General features: G+C 32.9%; 1 protein-coding gene across 2 annotated transcripts in view; it reads right to left on the bottom strand.

The window, feature by feature from the left end:
* Ift80 (intraflagellar transport 80) overlaps window positions 1–18,027 on the bottom strand; it is a 142,164-nt gene that overhangs the window by 35,811 nt on the left and 88,326 nt on the right. For both annotated transcript variants that reach the window (XM_071615516.1, XM_027934018.2), the window contains 6 exons: window positions 10,796–10,860; window positions 7,512–7,647; window positions 6,974–7,121; window positions 5,353–5,524; window positions 4,264–4,353; window positions 3,991–4,163 (listed from right to left, as the gene is read on the bottom strand). In XM_071615516.1, the coding sequence (XP_071471617.1) occupies window positions 3,991–4,163; window positions 4,264–4,353; window positions 5,353–5,524; window positions 6,974–7,121; window positions 7,512–7,647; window positions 10,796–10,860 (784 nt within the window). The remainder of the gene's footprint in view (window positions 1–3,990; window positions 4,164–4,263; window positions 4,354–5,352; window positions 5,525–6,973; window positions 7,122–7,511; window positions 7,648–10,795; window positions 10,861–18,027) is intronic.

Genomic DNA, 18,027 nt, shown 5'->3' with positions numbered 1-18,027 from the left:
AGGAGAACAGAGAACCCTCAGAATGGGAGCAAATCTTTACCACATGTACCTCAGATACAGCATTAATCTTCAGGATATGTAAAGAACTCAAAAAACTCAACACCAATAATGGGCTTCCTTCCTAAAAAGACTTCACAGAAGAAGAAATATGAATGGTCAAACATTTTAAAATGTTCAACATCTCTAGCAATTAGAAAAATGCAAATCAAAACTATTCTAAGATTTCATCTCATCCCAGCCAGAATGGCAATTATCAAGAATACAAGCAACAATAAATATTGGTGAGAATGTGGGGAAAAGGATCACTCATACATCGATGGTGGGACTGCAAATTGGTGTAAGGAATCTAGAAAGCAGTATGGAGATTCCTCAGAAAACTTGGAATGGAACCATCATTTGACTCAGCTATCCCACTCCTTGGTTTATACCCAAAATACATTCTAAATCAGCATACTACAGAGATACAACCTCATCAATGTTTACAGCAGTTCAATTCACAATACCTAAATTATGGAACCAACTTAAGTGCCCTACAACAGAAGAATGAATAAAGAAAACATGGTATATATACTCAATGTAATATTACTCAGCCATAAAAGAGAATGAAATTATAACATTTGCTGGTAAATAAATGGCTATCATGCTATGTAAAATAACCCAATCCCAAAAAATCAAAAGCAGAATGTTCTCTTTGATATGTAGATGCTAACAAGGGAAGAAAGATTAGCAGTTCATTGGACTGGACAAAGTGGGAAGGGAAGAAAGATGGCAACAGGAAAGACAAAAGGATGAACTGGACATATCTTTCCTATCTTCGTATATACACGACCCATACAACTGCACATTAAGTACAACCACAATAATGGTGGGATCCTAATTAGACCATGTTATACTTATTCTATGTATGTATAATATTTCAAAATCACTGTCATGTTAAAAAAACAAAAAAGAACTGCTTCTTGTTAGGTTGCAAGCAATTTTCAAGTCCAAATAGGAAAGACAAAAGCATAACTTAAAACATCTATGCCTCTCATATAGAGTAACACATATAAATAAATAAAATCTGTTCTCTTCTAGAGAATTTAAACAAATAATAGAAATTCAAGGATCTTAAAAGTAATCTAATATATTCATCATCTAATACTTAAATTCTATACTTCTAGAATATCAGAATTAGAAATAGCACAACTTTATAACCCCTAATTAATGGATCTAGACAGTGATCATCAATGGCTTACTAACATCAGAAAAATAGTTACCATGGAAACATATACACCACCACCTATTATAGATCCTTAGCCAGCCCTTCCCCCAGAAAAATAAAATTTAAACCTACCAAGTTTCTATATTCAACAACCAATCAGAAACTAATTCAGGATATAGAGGAATATGCTAATAATATAATGATACTATAAAGATGCAATCAACAATGTCCAGACTATGGGGTTTGTATAGGGCCAGTTCATTCAATGGAGAAATTGCAAGAAAACATAAACAGAAATAGAAGAACCGATGCTAAAAACAAAACAAACAAACAAAAAAAAACCCTTAAGAATGCATCAACTAATCACAATATGTGGATCTTTTTTTGGATCCTGATTCAAACCATAAAACAAAATATTTATAGATCAACAGAGAAATAAGAGCACTGAATACAAAAATGTGAACCTTTTAAGATATGATCATGAGAGCTGGGGCTGTAGCCCAGTGGCAGAGTACTTGCCTAGCATGCATGAGGCACTGAGTTCCATCCTTAGCCCACCATAAAAATAAACAAATAAAATAAAGGCATGTTATCCATCTACAACTACAAAGTAATTTAAAAAAAAAGATACAATCATGGTACTGGGACTATATTAAAAAACTTTTAGAGATATAAACTAAAATATTTATAGGTAAAATTATATGATGATTATGATTAGGTCACATTAAATAGAGAAAAAAAGGGAGATTATCTACAAATTGGTTGATTATTGAAGAGAACTGATGGGTACATGGAGATTAGTATACTATTCTCTATTTTTACTCTTATATTATTATATTGCTATAATATTATTATACTAGTATACTACTATACTATTAACTATACTATTCTATTTTTGTGTTTGTAATTTTTCCATAAATTTTTTTAAAAAATTTCATCTTTTTGTTTCTTCCTGATCTCTTTTGCTGATTCCTCTTCTTAAACTAGACACTTGAATGTTCATATTCAACAGATATGTACCTGCTGATCTCTTTCTTTTTTCATTCTTCAAGTTCTTTTGGTTAATCTTAGCTATATTCTTTCCTCAAACCAGTTATTTTAAGAAATTAAACAAGACCTTAGAAGATAGAAAGATCTCTTGGATAGGCAGAATTAATATTGACAAAATGATCATACTACCAAAAGCACTATACAGATTTGATGCAAATCCAATCAAATTCCCAATGACATTCTTTATAGAAATAGAAAAAGCAATCATAAAATCCATCTGGAAAAATAAGAGACCCAGAATGGCCAAAGCAATCCTTAGCAAGAAAAGTGAAGCAGGCAGCATCACAACACCAGACCTTGAACTATATACTACAGAGCAATAGTAACAAATCAGCATGGTATTGGCACCAAAATAGACATGTAGACCAATGGTACAGAATATAGGACACAGAGACTAACCCACATAAATACAGTTATCTCAGACTAGACAAAGGTGTCAAAAACATATATTGGAGAAAAAATAGCCTCTTCAACAAATGGTGCTGGGAAAACTGGAAATCCATATGCAGCAAAATGAAATTAATTAATTAATTAATTAATTCCCTCCACCCTGTACAAAACTCAACTCAAAGTGGATCAAGGACCTAGGAATTAGACCAGAGATCCTGCATCTAAATAGATGAATTGTGAATAAATTGCAGACAAGGACAATGGCCTTTGCATTTTTACAGTACCAACAACATATTTCATGATTCTTTATTCAGTTAAAAACAATGACAACCAATTTGTGTGAATAAAGAACATAGCTGAGTGTGGTGGCGGAGGTCTATAATTCCAGCAGCTCCGGAGGCTGAGGCAGGAGGATCACAAGTTCAAAGCCAGATTCAGCAAAATCAAGTTAACTCAGTCAGTTCCTGTCTCCAAATAAAATACAAAGTAGGGCTGGGAATATGGCTTAGTGACCATGTTCCCCTGAGCTCAATCCCTAGTTAACCCCCACCCCCAACAAAAAAGGGACAGAAATAGAATGTCTGAATTAAATGAATAGTATAGGTCATTAGGACATAAATAAAGCAATTACAGTATATCACAAAATTAACCATCTGCCATTTTTATTACTTCTATTCAAGAGAAAAACAGAGATAGAGATTAGAATTTTTGTAGACAGCCTAAGAGTTATAAATATAAGGCCTTACGATTGGGAGATATATGAGTTATCTTTGTTCACTGGGATACACGTTCTGAGAATGAGTGGAAGGATTTAATACATCAGAGAAGATTAGCATGCCACTCTGTCTCAGAAAGCAATTTGTCCCAAAGTCTAATGGAACGTTGCTCCTGACCACTCCTTTCTTCTTGCTTCAACTATTGTCCATTTCCTGGTGACTTATAATCTAAAAATCCTGTTCAAAAGTTTCTCATGAGTTTCAGGTCCATTCAATAAACTATTATCAGATGTTTCTTCATAAGTATTTCAAATTCTACTTAGCTAAAAGTGAACTCACTATCTTCGCTACAAAATCTGCTAGCAGTGCCACCATCTTCTTAGTATTAATATCAGAAATTTGGGAGACATCATAGACTCTCTTCTTCACACCCCCAACTTTTAACTAATCACAAATTCAGAGAATACATAAATCTTTAATTGTAAACTATTCACAAATATAAATATGAATAAACTGTGTGGTGATAGGAAACTATTAATACAATAGAAAAATATAATTTACTAAGTGCTAAATGGAAAAATACATTAAGGTCAGTCAGATTTTAGAATTAATGAAAAGCATTTTTATTACCTTTCCCAGTTATAGAGATTAATATTGATCTGAATTGCTTGATAAATAAGGCCAGCTTGAAGAAGTATTATTTCAGCCTCCTGTATGTTTCCACTAAACATTAGTATGTGAGCCATTTTTGATTCTTTAGAGGGAAGATCTTTTATTGAATTGATGTATTGAACCTTATCAATCTAAAACAAAAGAAAAACATTTGAAGTGAAAAACAATAGAAATATGACAAATTATGGTGAGAAAAATTACACATTATATATGTAAACATTATTTACTTACCTCACCAATTGCTGCATAGGCTATTTCTGCAGTAGTCATGTCTCGATTAGCAAGTGCCATAGCAGCTAGGCAAGCCCACATGGTTTGCTCCTAAAGTAAAACATAAGAATTACCTCAACTACATGGCTGAACTGTCTTAAAACAAACTCCTAGTAAAATAATAATTAAAGCAGTTAATTTAAAAAATTAAATTATGGAACATGGCAATGAAAAAAACTAAAAAAATAATGTGAGGATTTCATCGTGGTTACTTTGTTAAAAATACATTAATAACAGAGAATTTTCAAATAAAATTTTCTAAATACTTTTCTAGTTATCAAGGATTTATTTATTTGCTTATTTATTTTTGTGATACTGGGAACTAGATCCAAGGTCTGGCACATGGTAGGCAACTGTTCTACCACTGAGTTACACTCAGCCCAAGGTTGTTATTTTGTTTTGTTTTGTTTTTAATTTGAAATAATTTAAGGGTATAAGCCCTCCCGTCTCTTTAATGAGGGACCAGAAATTATATATTACAGGGAAGCAGAGGAACATAATTGTGTGATGTTCTCAAACAATACTATAGTGACAAACAGCTACTACCAATTCATTATAAGGAAAAGCATCTGTTATTTTACAAAGTGTATTCTGAGGGATGTTAACTGATATTCAATAAAAGAGATCTATGATCAAACATTTTTGGAAAATACTGAATTCAAATAATTTGAGAAATGCTGATCTAAAGAAGAGATTCTTAATCTTAGTTATACAAAAGAACCATCAGAAGAACTTAAAAAACATGCCTAATCCTCAACCCAGACTTAATGAATTAAAATCTCTGTGGGGTAGAATTTAGGAAACTTTTATAAAAAGTTCCACAGAAGATTTTTATATATGCTAGTATTTACAAACTACTAATCTAATTATAGCTTCTTCAAAGAATACATCACACAGCAATTCCTCTGAATTGCTCATGTTCATTTATAAAGCAAAAGACATGATCCTATTTATAAAATTTTTACTCCTTAGTTTTATCATTACTCATCATGCAAAAAGGTAAACCCATTTACAATATATACATAACTATGTATCTGAAATGTAAAGTACCTTAACAAAGCGACAAAGTCTTACAGCATCCTCCCATTTTGAACTGCTTACATATTCATGGAGAATAGCAGGATATGGTGATATGCTGATGTGTACCAGGGAGCCATCAGCTCTTCTTATAGTTACCTGATTTCCAACAAAACTCACAATATGAGGATTTTTATTAAATTCACTGTTAAAAAATAACAAAAGGCAATTTAAGGTCACATTCTGAGCAAAATTTTCATAGTAATAAATTTGAGAAGTAGACCCCTGACACTCATAGGGAGTTTTCAAACTCTAAAATGTTCCCTCCAAAGTTATATATGTATTCAAATAAATATTTGAATCTAACTTGCTATATGCACATATTTGAAGAAATATATACTTTCAATCTAAAGTGACAAAAGTTCTTATGTATTTGAAGCTATTCTTAAAAGCATCTAAAGTGACCTTTTGCTAGTTTGGACCTTGTGTTCCCTCAAGGTCCATGTGGTTAAAGGCTTGCTCCCAAGGGTGATGCTCTGAGGAAGTGATGGGGCCTAGTAGGAGGTCTTTAGGTCATTTGGGAGAATGCCCCTCAAGGGACAGTGGGACCCTAGCCCCTTTCTCTATGTCTATTTCACTTTTGAGACATAAGTGGGTGGTTCTGCTCCACCATATGCTCCTACCATGATGTGTTACCTCACCACAGGTCTAAAAGCAACAGGGCCAACCAATCATGGTCTGAAACTAAACCAAAATAAGCCTTTTCTCTTTATAAGTTGATTATATCAGATATTTGTTACAGTGATAGAAAGTTAACACATATTTTTTCCATCTTAAGATAAATCATGTAAATGATTAAATAACTAAACTTTTGTTTTTAGAAGTAAAAGAGGTAAACTAATAAAAATTAAGCTGAATTCCAAGATTATATGTTATTTTCTAATAATAAAAAGGTAAACTTTAAATAAGTAACTAACTTCATTAATTTAAAAATTAAGTGGTTTTATTTTGCTATCCCTCTGATTTTCCTATGGCCGTCAACTCAAATATTAAAAATGAACTCAAATTCTAGGCATGTAGTCAGTGGTAGAGCACTTGCTTAGCCTGTCTAAGGCCCTGGGTTTGATCCCCAGCACTGCAAAAACAAACAGACTCAGAACAGATTTGAAAACCAAGTTATGGTTTTCATAGAAGCCTTTTCTCAAACTTATATTTTCTCCAAGAGTTTTCCTATAATCTTTTTTTTTTTTTTTACTTTTAGTCTAAAACAAAAAATTCAATTTAAAAGACATATACATTCCTGAATGTCTTGAAGTCTATGATAATCTGTGTTTTGGGTAGTTATCACAAAGTTGTGCTTCACTGAAAAATCTTAACAGTGCCTGTATTAAAATCACTAAATCACATTGAAGAAAATTATCGAAGCTACCATTAAATACTACTAAGCTTGAAAATTATATTAAGAGGCAAATAAATAGTTCATATTATATATTCAATTCAATTCCATCACTTAGACCTCATTAAGCTAGTTTTAGCTGATCAATTTATTTGATGAAAATAAGATACCGTGTAGAATTGAAATCAGAGTGAATATATGACAGTCTATTATAGTTTCATTTACCACAACACAGATTTCTATGTAGTAAAATGTTACCTTGCATCTCTTTCATACAAAGTTTTAGGCAAAATGTCTCTGTCCACATAAACCGTATTGGGGTAATACCACACTGTGAATCGAGTATCTTGAAGTCCACAAAGGATATTGCATGTATCACACCATGCCAAAGTATGCACCATTGTTCCTTAATTTAACAAGAATATTAATGTTCTATTAGTTTTGATATATAAGTATCAAAAATACATCTTTAAAATCAGCTAACAAGATCCCATTTAACTTTTGGTAATGATGTCTCTACTTTCTGAATGTATGATGATAAAACATTCAAAATTCACATAAAAATTAATGAACATATTTGAATCTTCTACTTTAAGCCATTACATTTTTAATTTGTAGGTCTTTTTTTCAATGCCAATTTAGGTGCAGTAAAGACTTGATATTAAAATGGAGTGAAACAGCTAAGAAATGTGAGACCAAAACATTTTAAGATTCATTCAAGCAAGGAAAATGGTACATGACAGATAGAGTAGAGCTAAGAAAATAATTAAATATATAAAACATATTAAAATCTTACCAAGTTTGATAATTTGTTCTTCCTTCCCAAATCGTTTCACTGAAGTGATATAGAGATCTCTATTTTTATCAATGAATGCAATTTTTCTATCATTGGTAAGTCCTTTTTGATCCAGAGCAATTTCCAAGATTTCATTCTAAAATTTTAAAAAATATATAAATGTTGGACTAGTTTTAGTTGCAAGACCATTTTGATCATTTAATCATAATATTTATTTAAAGATCAATTAAATGTCACGTATTTATAATGATAAAATGTCCCTTTTAAATAATTTTAAGTTGCCAATATATTAATAATTCAAAAGCTACACTAAAATTTAGCTTCTTTTCCTACAATCCAAGGGAAAGATAGACTTTAAAACATAATAAAGTGTATATAGATATGCTGTACACTGAGAAACCTGCTGAATTATCCATAAAGGATCAGGTGAAAAAGGTGGGGCAAATGAGAGGTTTAGTTCAATGAACAAGCCCCTCTTACCAAAATGTATTCTAAGTTGGGCACGGTGGTGGCATGCAGCTCAGGAGGCTGAGACAGGAGATCACAAGTTCAAAGCCAGCCTCGGCAAAAACGAGGCACTGAGCAACTCAATGAGACCCTGCCTCTAAATAAAATACAAAATAGGGCTGAGGATGTGGCTCAGTGGTCAAGTGCCCCTGAATTCAATCCCTGGTCCCCCCTATCACAAAAAGAATGTATTCTAAGTATACTAGCTAATACCTATATCTTAAGAATTAGTTAAAAATAAAATTTGGACATATGTAGAAATATTTCATTCTTCCAGAGCCTTAGATTTTATAGATTTTTCATATTCATTTCCTGTGAAATAGGAAATCTTATATAGGTATTATTATAATACTTATTTTGCAAATCAGACCCATATTTGTTAAGCAATTTTGCTCAGAAAAATTTGGTACCAAACAGATCTGAAACTTAACAACTCAGCCTCCTGATTCCAAGACCATTGCTTTTCCAGAAATAAGAGTATTTCTGGCATCCTACATTAAGCTACCATATTGGCTAGTAAGATAAACTTTCTTATAACTTAGAAATGGTTTAGAATGGATTCATTTCAATTCAATCCAAAAGGGATTTCTGGGGGATCATAGAACATGGTCTGACTAGGTTGCCCAGGCTGGTCTTAAATTCCTGGCCTCAAGCAATCTTCCTGTGTTAGCTTCTCAAGTAGCTGGAACTACAGGTGCATGCCACAGTGTCAGGGATTTATTTATTTATTATTTATTTATTTATTGCCTACTGTGTCTGAAGTTAGGAACTGTGAATTCAACAAGAATCATGATCATACCATCAAGTCATTGTATCTACGTGTACTGTAATTAACACCTTTTAAAACAAAACAAAATATACGTCTATCCAAATTGATAGGTCATATTCAAATACATTTTTTGTTAAATGCAGCTCTTTTCTGGAATACCACAATTTATATTTTAAGGAAGTAAAGAATTTTGTTCTATGTATATTAAGACATGCATGAAATATACAGCTAGAAATTTTCAAAATGGAAACCTTTTAAAGAAATTGATTTTTGCCAGGTGTAGTGGCACATACCTCTAATCCTAGCAACTGACATAAGAGAATTGCAAGTTAAAGGCCAGCCACAGCAACTTAGCAAGACCCTCCCCAATTTAGTGAAACCCTGTTCTCAAAATAAAAAATAAAAAGGACTGGGGATGTAGCTCAGTTATAAAGCACCTACCATTTAGCAAGTGCAAGGCCCTAGGTTTAATCCCCAAGCATTAATCCCCATCAAAATTAAACATGGACAATAATAATAATAATACCTATGCACAAAGGGGAGGAGTCTACCTTTTCATTTAGCAGGACTTCCCCATCTTCTAGTTCTACTCTCTCTATTTCTATTCTATTCATCCTGAGTCATTCTTCGTAGTGGGAGATGACAGTAATTTTTTGTTCATTAGAACCTTCTACTTTGCCCTGTACTAATTAATATTCATTTAATAACACAAAGATTTGAGTTCTAGATTGGGTTGTTATTATTTGGGAAATTTATTTTTTAGATACTTATTTCTACTGAAAAGGAAAAATTTTCATCTTGATTTAAAATGACTTATAAAGGAGAGGTTGTAGGGAAACAGGCAATGCATATATTCCTAAGTGAGACTGATTCACTCTCTTTGGAAGATAACTTGACAACTCTCATTAAAATTACAAATGCTCATATCTTTCGGGCCAGAAACATTTCATGAATTAATGCCAGTTATACTAGAACTGTAGCAAGAAGAACTAGTACTGTAGCAAGATGATGTATAAGCAAAGTAACTCACCTTGGCAGTACTATAAAAGCAAAAGACTAGAGAGAACTTAAGTGTCCACCCTCTGGGCCCAGGTTAAATAAATTCTGATATATCCATAAAATGTACATTATATGGTAGAAGGAAAAAGGATTGGGAAAGCACAGTATGTATAGATACAGAAAAATCTCCAGAAATAGTGTGTTGTGTGAAAATAGCAAGGTGCCAAGCTATACACTACATTTTTGGTTAAGAGGAGGAAAAAGATCAAATATCAGTTTTGTTTGTACATACACTAAAAATTTATGAAAGTATATATGAGATTAATAACAGTGGTTACTTATTTGATAGGGAGTAACTGTATTCATGAGTAACAGGTATAATAGTAAAACTTTTTCATGTTTTTTGATTTCTGAACCACATCAATGAATGTATCCATTATTCAGATTTAAAAACAGCACTTATAGAAAGAAGAATACAATTTAGAGTAACAGTTTTTTAGCAGTATAAAACAACTGAGTTAAAAGCATCTTAAGACCCAACACATCACTTGTTTGACACAGTAATATAATGAGCTCCTTTTTTTTAAGATTAAAAAAATGAAAAGCCAATAAAAAATTTTTATACTTCTTTATGGAGTAATTATAGTCTTAAAGAAAATGCTGTTTAAGGATAAATCAATGAAAAAACTGCAAGAGGTTTAAAATAAAAATTAGTTTTTATTTATTGCTAGGTCCTGAAAGCTTAATCAGTATAAAATATGCTGTTGAAAAGCACTAAAAAGCCTGGAAAATAGACATATAAGTCAGATCCTTTTATTCAATTAATTTTCATAATAGCTTCCTATTGCAGATTTTATCTGAGCCTAGTCTTTGTGACATTTTTAGGCAAAATATGTAGAATGCACACTGATTTTAAATATAAGACTAATTTCTGTTCTCCTCCTTGAAACTATTTTTAAAAGTAAACAAAAAGTAGTTATTTACATTAGAAATAGCTAATGTCCATTACCTTATGAGAAAGAAGCTTCCCATCACCTAGTGGTTTTCCAGTTGATGCCTCAAAAAGGAAGATTACTTGAAAAAAAAGGTATAACATTACATGGTGTTTTATATTAGCATTTTTATTGGTAAATTTTGGGAGAATTATCATAATCCTCATGAGAAATTATTTAACTCTCTGAAACTCTGAGTATCTATTGGCAAAGAAGAACAACAGCATCAAATTCCTTTTTATTAATGGGGTTACATTCCTTATGAAAACAGTGGAACTGAATATTCCTAAAACATACATTAATTTAAAACTGTTATTTATCTAAGGCATCAATGCCTCTCTATAGGCTCAACAATGGAAATTCAAATTTGTAATTCTGCTATCTCTGGTTTAGACCCATACATCATAGAATATCACATCCCACAAAGAAAAAATATGTCAGGTGCTATGATGCCAGGCAACATGTGCTGCTAATTTTCTGTCATTGTGGGTTCCTGGCTGGAAGCTTTAAAAACCCTTAAAATTTCCTGAGTGACAGGACTTTCTTTGTTATATCAATCAGAATCTTGGTGGGTACCTGGAAAACCTCAGGACAGGGCTGATAATCAAAAGCACCAAGCATGTGATTTGAAGGATGGAACTTTTATGTTTCTGACCTCTGGAGATAGGAATAAGACTGAAGATTATAGCATTCTGAGATAGGGGCAAAAGACAAGTAGTCAGCTAGATAATAAATGATCTTAGAAAAATGAGGGTTGGCTATCAAAGAAAAGGAAATGGGTTGCTAACAGCTAACTTTCCCCTTCTCTGCCCCATGGGTTGCTAACACCTCTGGGAATGCACAAGTGATTACCCCTGTGCTCCTGCTCCTTAAGCTGGGATTAAAACAGGGATTCTGGGATTTATAAATGAGACAAGACCATCCCCTCCCCCAAATTCTCAGCTATGGGCCCCCTTCTCTGCTGTCTCTGTACCTGCCTCTTTCTTAAATAAGACTTGCTTTCTATGTTTGCTTGGGTGTTTCTCGGGTGTTTAATCTTCAACACCTGGGGATAAGGACCCGTTCCTGATTTCCAAGTTCTCTATTTCCAATTCCAACCTTTCTATGATGTTCTGAAGAAGCCTGAAACAAATGCTGCCTCTATTCCCTTTTCTGTTTCACCAAAGTTTCTCCTACTCTCAAACATGACAGTGGTTTTGAGATACATATAATAATATATATAAAGCATATTTAATTCAAGAAGACCATATTTTTAATAAATTATTAGCTTCTAGAACGCCACAGGATGTTAAGTTTGAGGTTGGTTACTGGCTATATTCACAGAGAAAATCCCATTACAATATTTAGTTATATTCTAAGATTGTCAATTATGTTGAGAAAAATGAAAAAAATACTATAGCAGAGATCTTAATTAAACACATAAAGAAAAATTAGAAAAAAATTGTCTTCCATTTTAAAAAGTACTTTGGGCTTGGCTAAAGCCAATTATTTTCATAGCTATACAAATGAATAATGTTTTAAAAAAGCCTTCTATCCTTTTTCTAACTGTACATATTATATAGAGCTAGGTATATGTAGATGAACTCATCTACTTTTTCCCTCAACTGTAAGTAGATCTGATCTATGGGAGGTTAGACCTGTGTTTCAATGTTCACATATAACAGAAACTGGCAGAGGGAACAACTAAGGAGCTGGGAGCTAAGAGTTGCTTCTAGACATAAACAACTGCTCCCTAATTTCCACTCCCACACACCCAGACATCTTTCTAATAATTACCCACACTAATATCAAAGCATATCTCTGCAAGGTAGATGGGGGAAAGAAGGAAGGTAAAAGCAGTAATTCTAGTACTTAATCACTCAAAGAGACATTCAAAGTTACCAACATCTACTTATTGAGCACTTATTACAATGTAGAGTACTATACTTGACCCAAGAAACCTAACTATAAAGGAGCTCTCAAATTAAGAAGAAACCATTGATATCACATGTAGATGGCTCCCTCCACACGTTAAAGATGCCAGGTACTTCAATTATGTTTACTATTATTAGAATAGTAAACATAATATTACTTAGCCAAAATAGGAAAATATTTTCCCTCTCAATTTTTCAACTTTTTTTTTAAATTTATTTTTTAGCTGTAGTTGGACACAATACTTTTATTTCGTTTACCTATTTTTATGTGGTGCTGAGAATCGAACCCAGGGCCTCACACGTGCTAAGCAAGCACATTACTGCTGAGCCACAACCCCAGCCCTTCCCTCTCATTTTATTCATGTTCTACAATAATTTTATTTTAGTCTTTGTGATTTTCTGTTTACAGCAAAATAGAACTAACTGCATAACTAAAATAGTTATAGCTTAATAGTCAATAGCTTAACAATCAAACTTTATATAAATAATTATTGGCATATAAATATATATATATTTCTGGAAATGTTCATAATTCCTCTAGCTCTAAAATTTTATGAATTATCAGAAGAATAAAGACTAATGAAATACAAGCTAAGTGCAATAGTGCACACCTGTAATTCCAGAAACTCAGGTGACTGATGCAGGAGGACAGCAAGTTGGAGGCCAATTTCAACAATTTAGTTAGACTCTGCATCAAAATAAAATTTAAATTACAAAGGACTTGGGATATAGATAAGCAGTAGTGTGCTTGACGAGCATGTATAAGGCCCTGGGTTTGATCACCAGTATTGAAAAAAAAAATAGTAGTAGTAAAACATGTTTTGTATGTAAATTGATTATAGAAAAAAACAAGCTTATATTCAGTTGGAAATACACATACTTTATTAAAAGTTTTTAGCCAGAAATGAAGTTGTTTAAAAACAAATCAACTACCAAATGTCCTCTTTCAAAGAAAGCCTAAATAGCTAGAATTACTCTATTTTAGAGTATGAGAGGTGATACTACCTGAAAATACTGAAAATTAAAAAGTGGGATAGTTTCCTAGCTCCTTAGTTTCATCTTCCATGGCCGGAACTAAACACTCAAGTTAGATTTTTTTAGTAAAGTGTTAACAGTAACAGACAATGTTTTACAACATGCATTAAAAAAGAGAAACGGCTATTTAATAGCTGTATACTAGGATTTAGAGATTATTCACCCTCCTGGTTTTCCTCTTATCTCACTAGCTCCTCTTTCTCTTACTTGTCTTTAATATCAATGTGCTCAGTCAGTACTTGGTTTCTTTCTCTATATACACTTTTTCCCAGGTGATTTCATTCTGTGCCAAGGCTTTAAGCACTAGGAGTATACCAGTAACTTCTACATTTAAATCACTACACCCAACTTCTCTCCTGAGCCCTGTACTTATTTACCCTGTTGTTTACTTTTCATTTCTTTCTTTTTTTTATTTGTTCGTATTAGTTATACATGATAGTAGAATGTATTTTGACATTTTATACATATATGAAATATAACTTCTCATTCTTATGTTTGTACATGATGTGGAATTACATTGGTAGTGTAATCATATGTGCAAATAGGATAGTAATGTCCAACTCATTCTACTATTTTTCCTATTCCCATTCTCCCTCCCTTCCCTTCATTCCCCTTTGTCTAATGCAAAGTACTTCTATTCTTCCCTACAACTAACCCCTTATTATGAGTTAGCATTCACGTATCAGAGAAGATATCCTGCCTTTGGTCTTTTGGGATTGGTTTATTTCACATAGCATGATAGTACTAGATCCATCCATTTACTGGAAAATGACATAATTTCATTCTTTTCTATGGCTTAGTAACATTCCATTGTGTATATATACTACATTTTCTTCATCCTTTCATCTGTTGAAGGGCACCTAGTTTGGTTCCATACCTTAGTGTTTGCATCACTGCTGATCATATGCTGATTTTAAGACCTTTGCGTATAAACCAAGGAGTGACACACCTGGGTCAAATGGTGGTTCCATTCCAAGTTTTCTAAAGAATCTCCATACCACTTTCAATGATGGTGGCACCAATTTGCAGTCCCACCAGCAATGTATAAGTATGCCTTCTTCTCCACATCCTCATCAACATTTATTGTTGCTTGTGTTCTTGATAATTGCCATTCTGACCAGGGTGAGATTGTATTTGTATTCTAATTGCTAGAGATAATGAACATTTTTCCATATGTTTGTTGATCAATTGTATTTCTTCTTCTGTGAAGTGTCTGTTCAGTTCCTTAGTCCATTTATTGATTGTATTATTTGTTTTATTGGTGTTGAGTTTTTTGTTCTTTACATAACTTGGAGATTAATGCTCCATCTGAGGTACATGTGGTAAAGATTTGCTCCCATTCTGTAGGTTCTCTGTTCAGGTTGTTGATTGTTGCCTTTGCTGTAAAAAGGCTTTTTAGTTTTGATTCCATCCCATTTGTTAAATCTTAATTTTACTTCTTGCACTTTAGGAGTCTTGTTAAGGAAGTCAGTTCCTAAGTCAACATGTTGGAGAATTGGGCCTACTTTTTCTTCTATTAGGCCCAGGGTCTGTGTTCTAGTTCCTAAGTCTTTGATCCACTTGAGTTAATTTTTGTGCAGGGTTAGAGATAGGGGTTTAATTTCATTTTGCTACATATGGATTTCCTGTGTTCCTAGCAATATTAGTTGAAGAAGCTATCTTTTCTCCAATGTATGCTTATGGTGCATTTGTCTAGAAAGACCTGACTATATTTATGTCGGTTTGTCTCTGTGTCATCTATTCTGCACCATTGGTCTATGTGTCAGTTTTGGTGCCAATATCATGCTGTTTTTCTTATTATAGCTGTGTAGTATAATTTAAGGTCTGGTATTGTGATGTCTCCTGTTTAACCTTTCTTGCTTTGGCTATTTTGGGCCTCTTACTTTTCCAAATGAATTTTATGATTGCTTTTTCTATTTCTATGAAGAACGTCATTGGAATTTTAATACATTAAATCTGTATAGCGCTTTTGGCAGTAAGGCCATTTCAAGAATGTTAATTCTGCCTATCTAAGAGCATGAGAGAACTTTCTAGCTTCTAAGATCTTCTTCAATTTCTTTCTTTAGTGTTTTATAGTTTTTATTGTAGAGGTCTCTCACCTCTTTTATTAGATTCCCAAATATTTTATTTTCTTTTTTAGGCTATTATGAATGGGGTAATTTTCCTAATTTCTCTTTTAGTAGATTCATCACTGATGTACAGGAATGCAAATGATGTATAGGAATGTTAGCTTTATTTTCTGCTACTTTGCTAAATTCATTTGTGAGTTCCAGAAGTTTTCTGGTAGAATTTTTTGGGTCTTCTAGATATAGAATCATGTCATTGGCAAATAGGGATAGTTTGAGTTCTTCTTTTCCTTTTTGTATCTCTTTAATTTCTTTTATCTGTCTGATTGCTCTGGCTAGAGTTTCCAGGACTGTGTTGAATAAAAGTGGTAAAAGAAGGCATTCTTGTCTTGTTCCAGTTTTTAGAGGGAATGTTTTCAATTTTTTTCCATTAGAATGATGTTGGCCTTGGGTTTAGCATAGATAGCTTTTACAATGTTGAAGTATGTTCCTACTACCCCTAGTTTTTCTAGTATTTTGAACATTAAAGGTTTCTCTATTTTTGTCAAATGCTTTTTCTGCATTTATTGGTTTACTTCCATCTCTGCTTGATGTCTATGAAGCATTTAAACATATCATGACAAAAACAGAACTACTGATTTACAAACCCCTCCAAAACTTCCTCCCTGTTTTTTGTCTTCCATCTCACTTAACTAGGGCAAAAGCCTATAAGATAAAAAGGCTTACTTCCCCAGTTTCCTGTATGCTTATATCCTTACCATAGTCCAGTCTCTATGTGATCTGGTTCTTGCCTCTCTCTCTCTGTCCTCATCTCTTGCTACTCTTTCATGGTCACCCAATTACATGGCCTTCTGGTAATTCCTTTTAACATGCCAAGCATTCTCATCTCAGAATCTTTCCTATAGTCATTCCCCTTCCTCATTTCCAGAATGTCCCAATCCCTCACTTTACATTAGTTTGCTTCACAGCATGTGTAGATAGATAGTGTAGAAAATAAACAAACATATAATAAACTATCTGTTCCTTTTTATATCTTCAAAAAAAAAGTATTTGGCCCACAGTAAGAATTCTATAACATCTGCCAGATAATTGAATCTTTAATACAGTGATACCTTAATAAAATGGTTTCACAAATGCCAAATGTCATCTTTGATATAAGGAGAGCAACTAAGAATAGAATAGGGAGGAAGAACATGAGAAGAAGATCACCATTAAACAGGGTTGAGAGGGGGGAGGGAAAGAGAGAGAGAAGGGAAATTGCATGGTAAAGGAAGGAGACCCTCATTGTTATACAAAATTACATATAAGAGGAAGTGAGGGGAAAGGGGAAAAAAACAAGAGAGAGAAATGAATTACAGTAGATGGGGTAGAGAGAGAAGATGGGAGGGGGGGATAGTAGAGGATAGGAAGGGCAGCAGAATACAACAGACACTAGTATGGCAGTATGTAAAAAAGTGGATGTGGAAATGATGTGAATCTGCAATATGTATACGGGGTAAAAATGGGAGTTCATAATCTGCTTGAATCAAATGTATGAAATATGATATGTCAAGAGCTTTGTAATGTTTTGAACAACTAATAATAAAAAAAATAATAAAATCAATTTAAAAAATTAAATAAAATGGTTTCATTGTACTATGAAATTCCAAATCACTTAAACTGGCCTAGGTTTTAATAGAAATTTTATTCATATCTTTCTTCCACTTTATTAACTTAGATTTTTTATTTTTTGATGCCAGGGATTAAACCCAGGGGTGATTAACCATTGAGTGATATAGTAAAAGTCCCCTTCTCCATACTTTTTTTTTTTTTTTTTTTTTTTGAGACAGGGTCTTGCTAAATGGTGAGGCTGCCCTTGAACTTGCTATCCTCCTGTCTCAGCCTCCCAATTGTGATCACAGTTGTGGGCCACTGTGCCTGACTTCATTAACTTAATTTTAAAACATGTAAAAACAACAAATGGTATAATGAAGTACAATATTCACTCTGTTACCAAATGAAGAAAACAGTAATATTAAAAAATTAATACACATTTTAAGATCACAATCTTTAATTAAAACTCTACCAATAGCCATTGAATAAAGATTTATTTCTTACCACCAATCTTGGTTGTTATAACAATATGTATGTGTTCTATCAATTGGGTATGATATAACAACTTTAGTTCTTATGTAATTCAAATTTAGAACAAATCACGAAGTTTATGACTGTCACATAAAGTTAACATATTAATAG

The sequence above is a fragment of the Marmota flaviventris genome, chromosome 8, assembly GCF_047511675.1.
Source record: "Marmota flaviventris isolate mMarFla1 chromosome 8, mMarFla1.hap1, whole genome shotgun sequence".
Taxonomy (NCBI): Eukaryota; Metazoa; Chordata; class Mammalia; order Rodentia; family Sciuridae; genus Marmota; species Marmota flaviventris.
The sequence above is the reverse complement of the archived record's forward strand: the minus strand, read 5'-3'. Positions and strand labels throughout refer to the sequence as shown.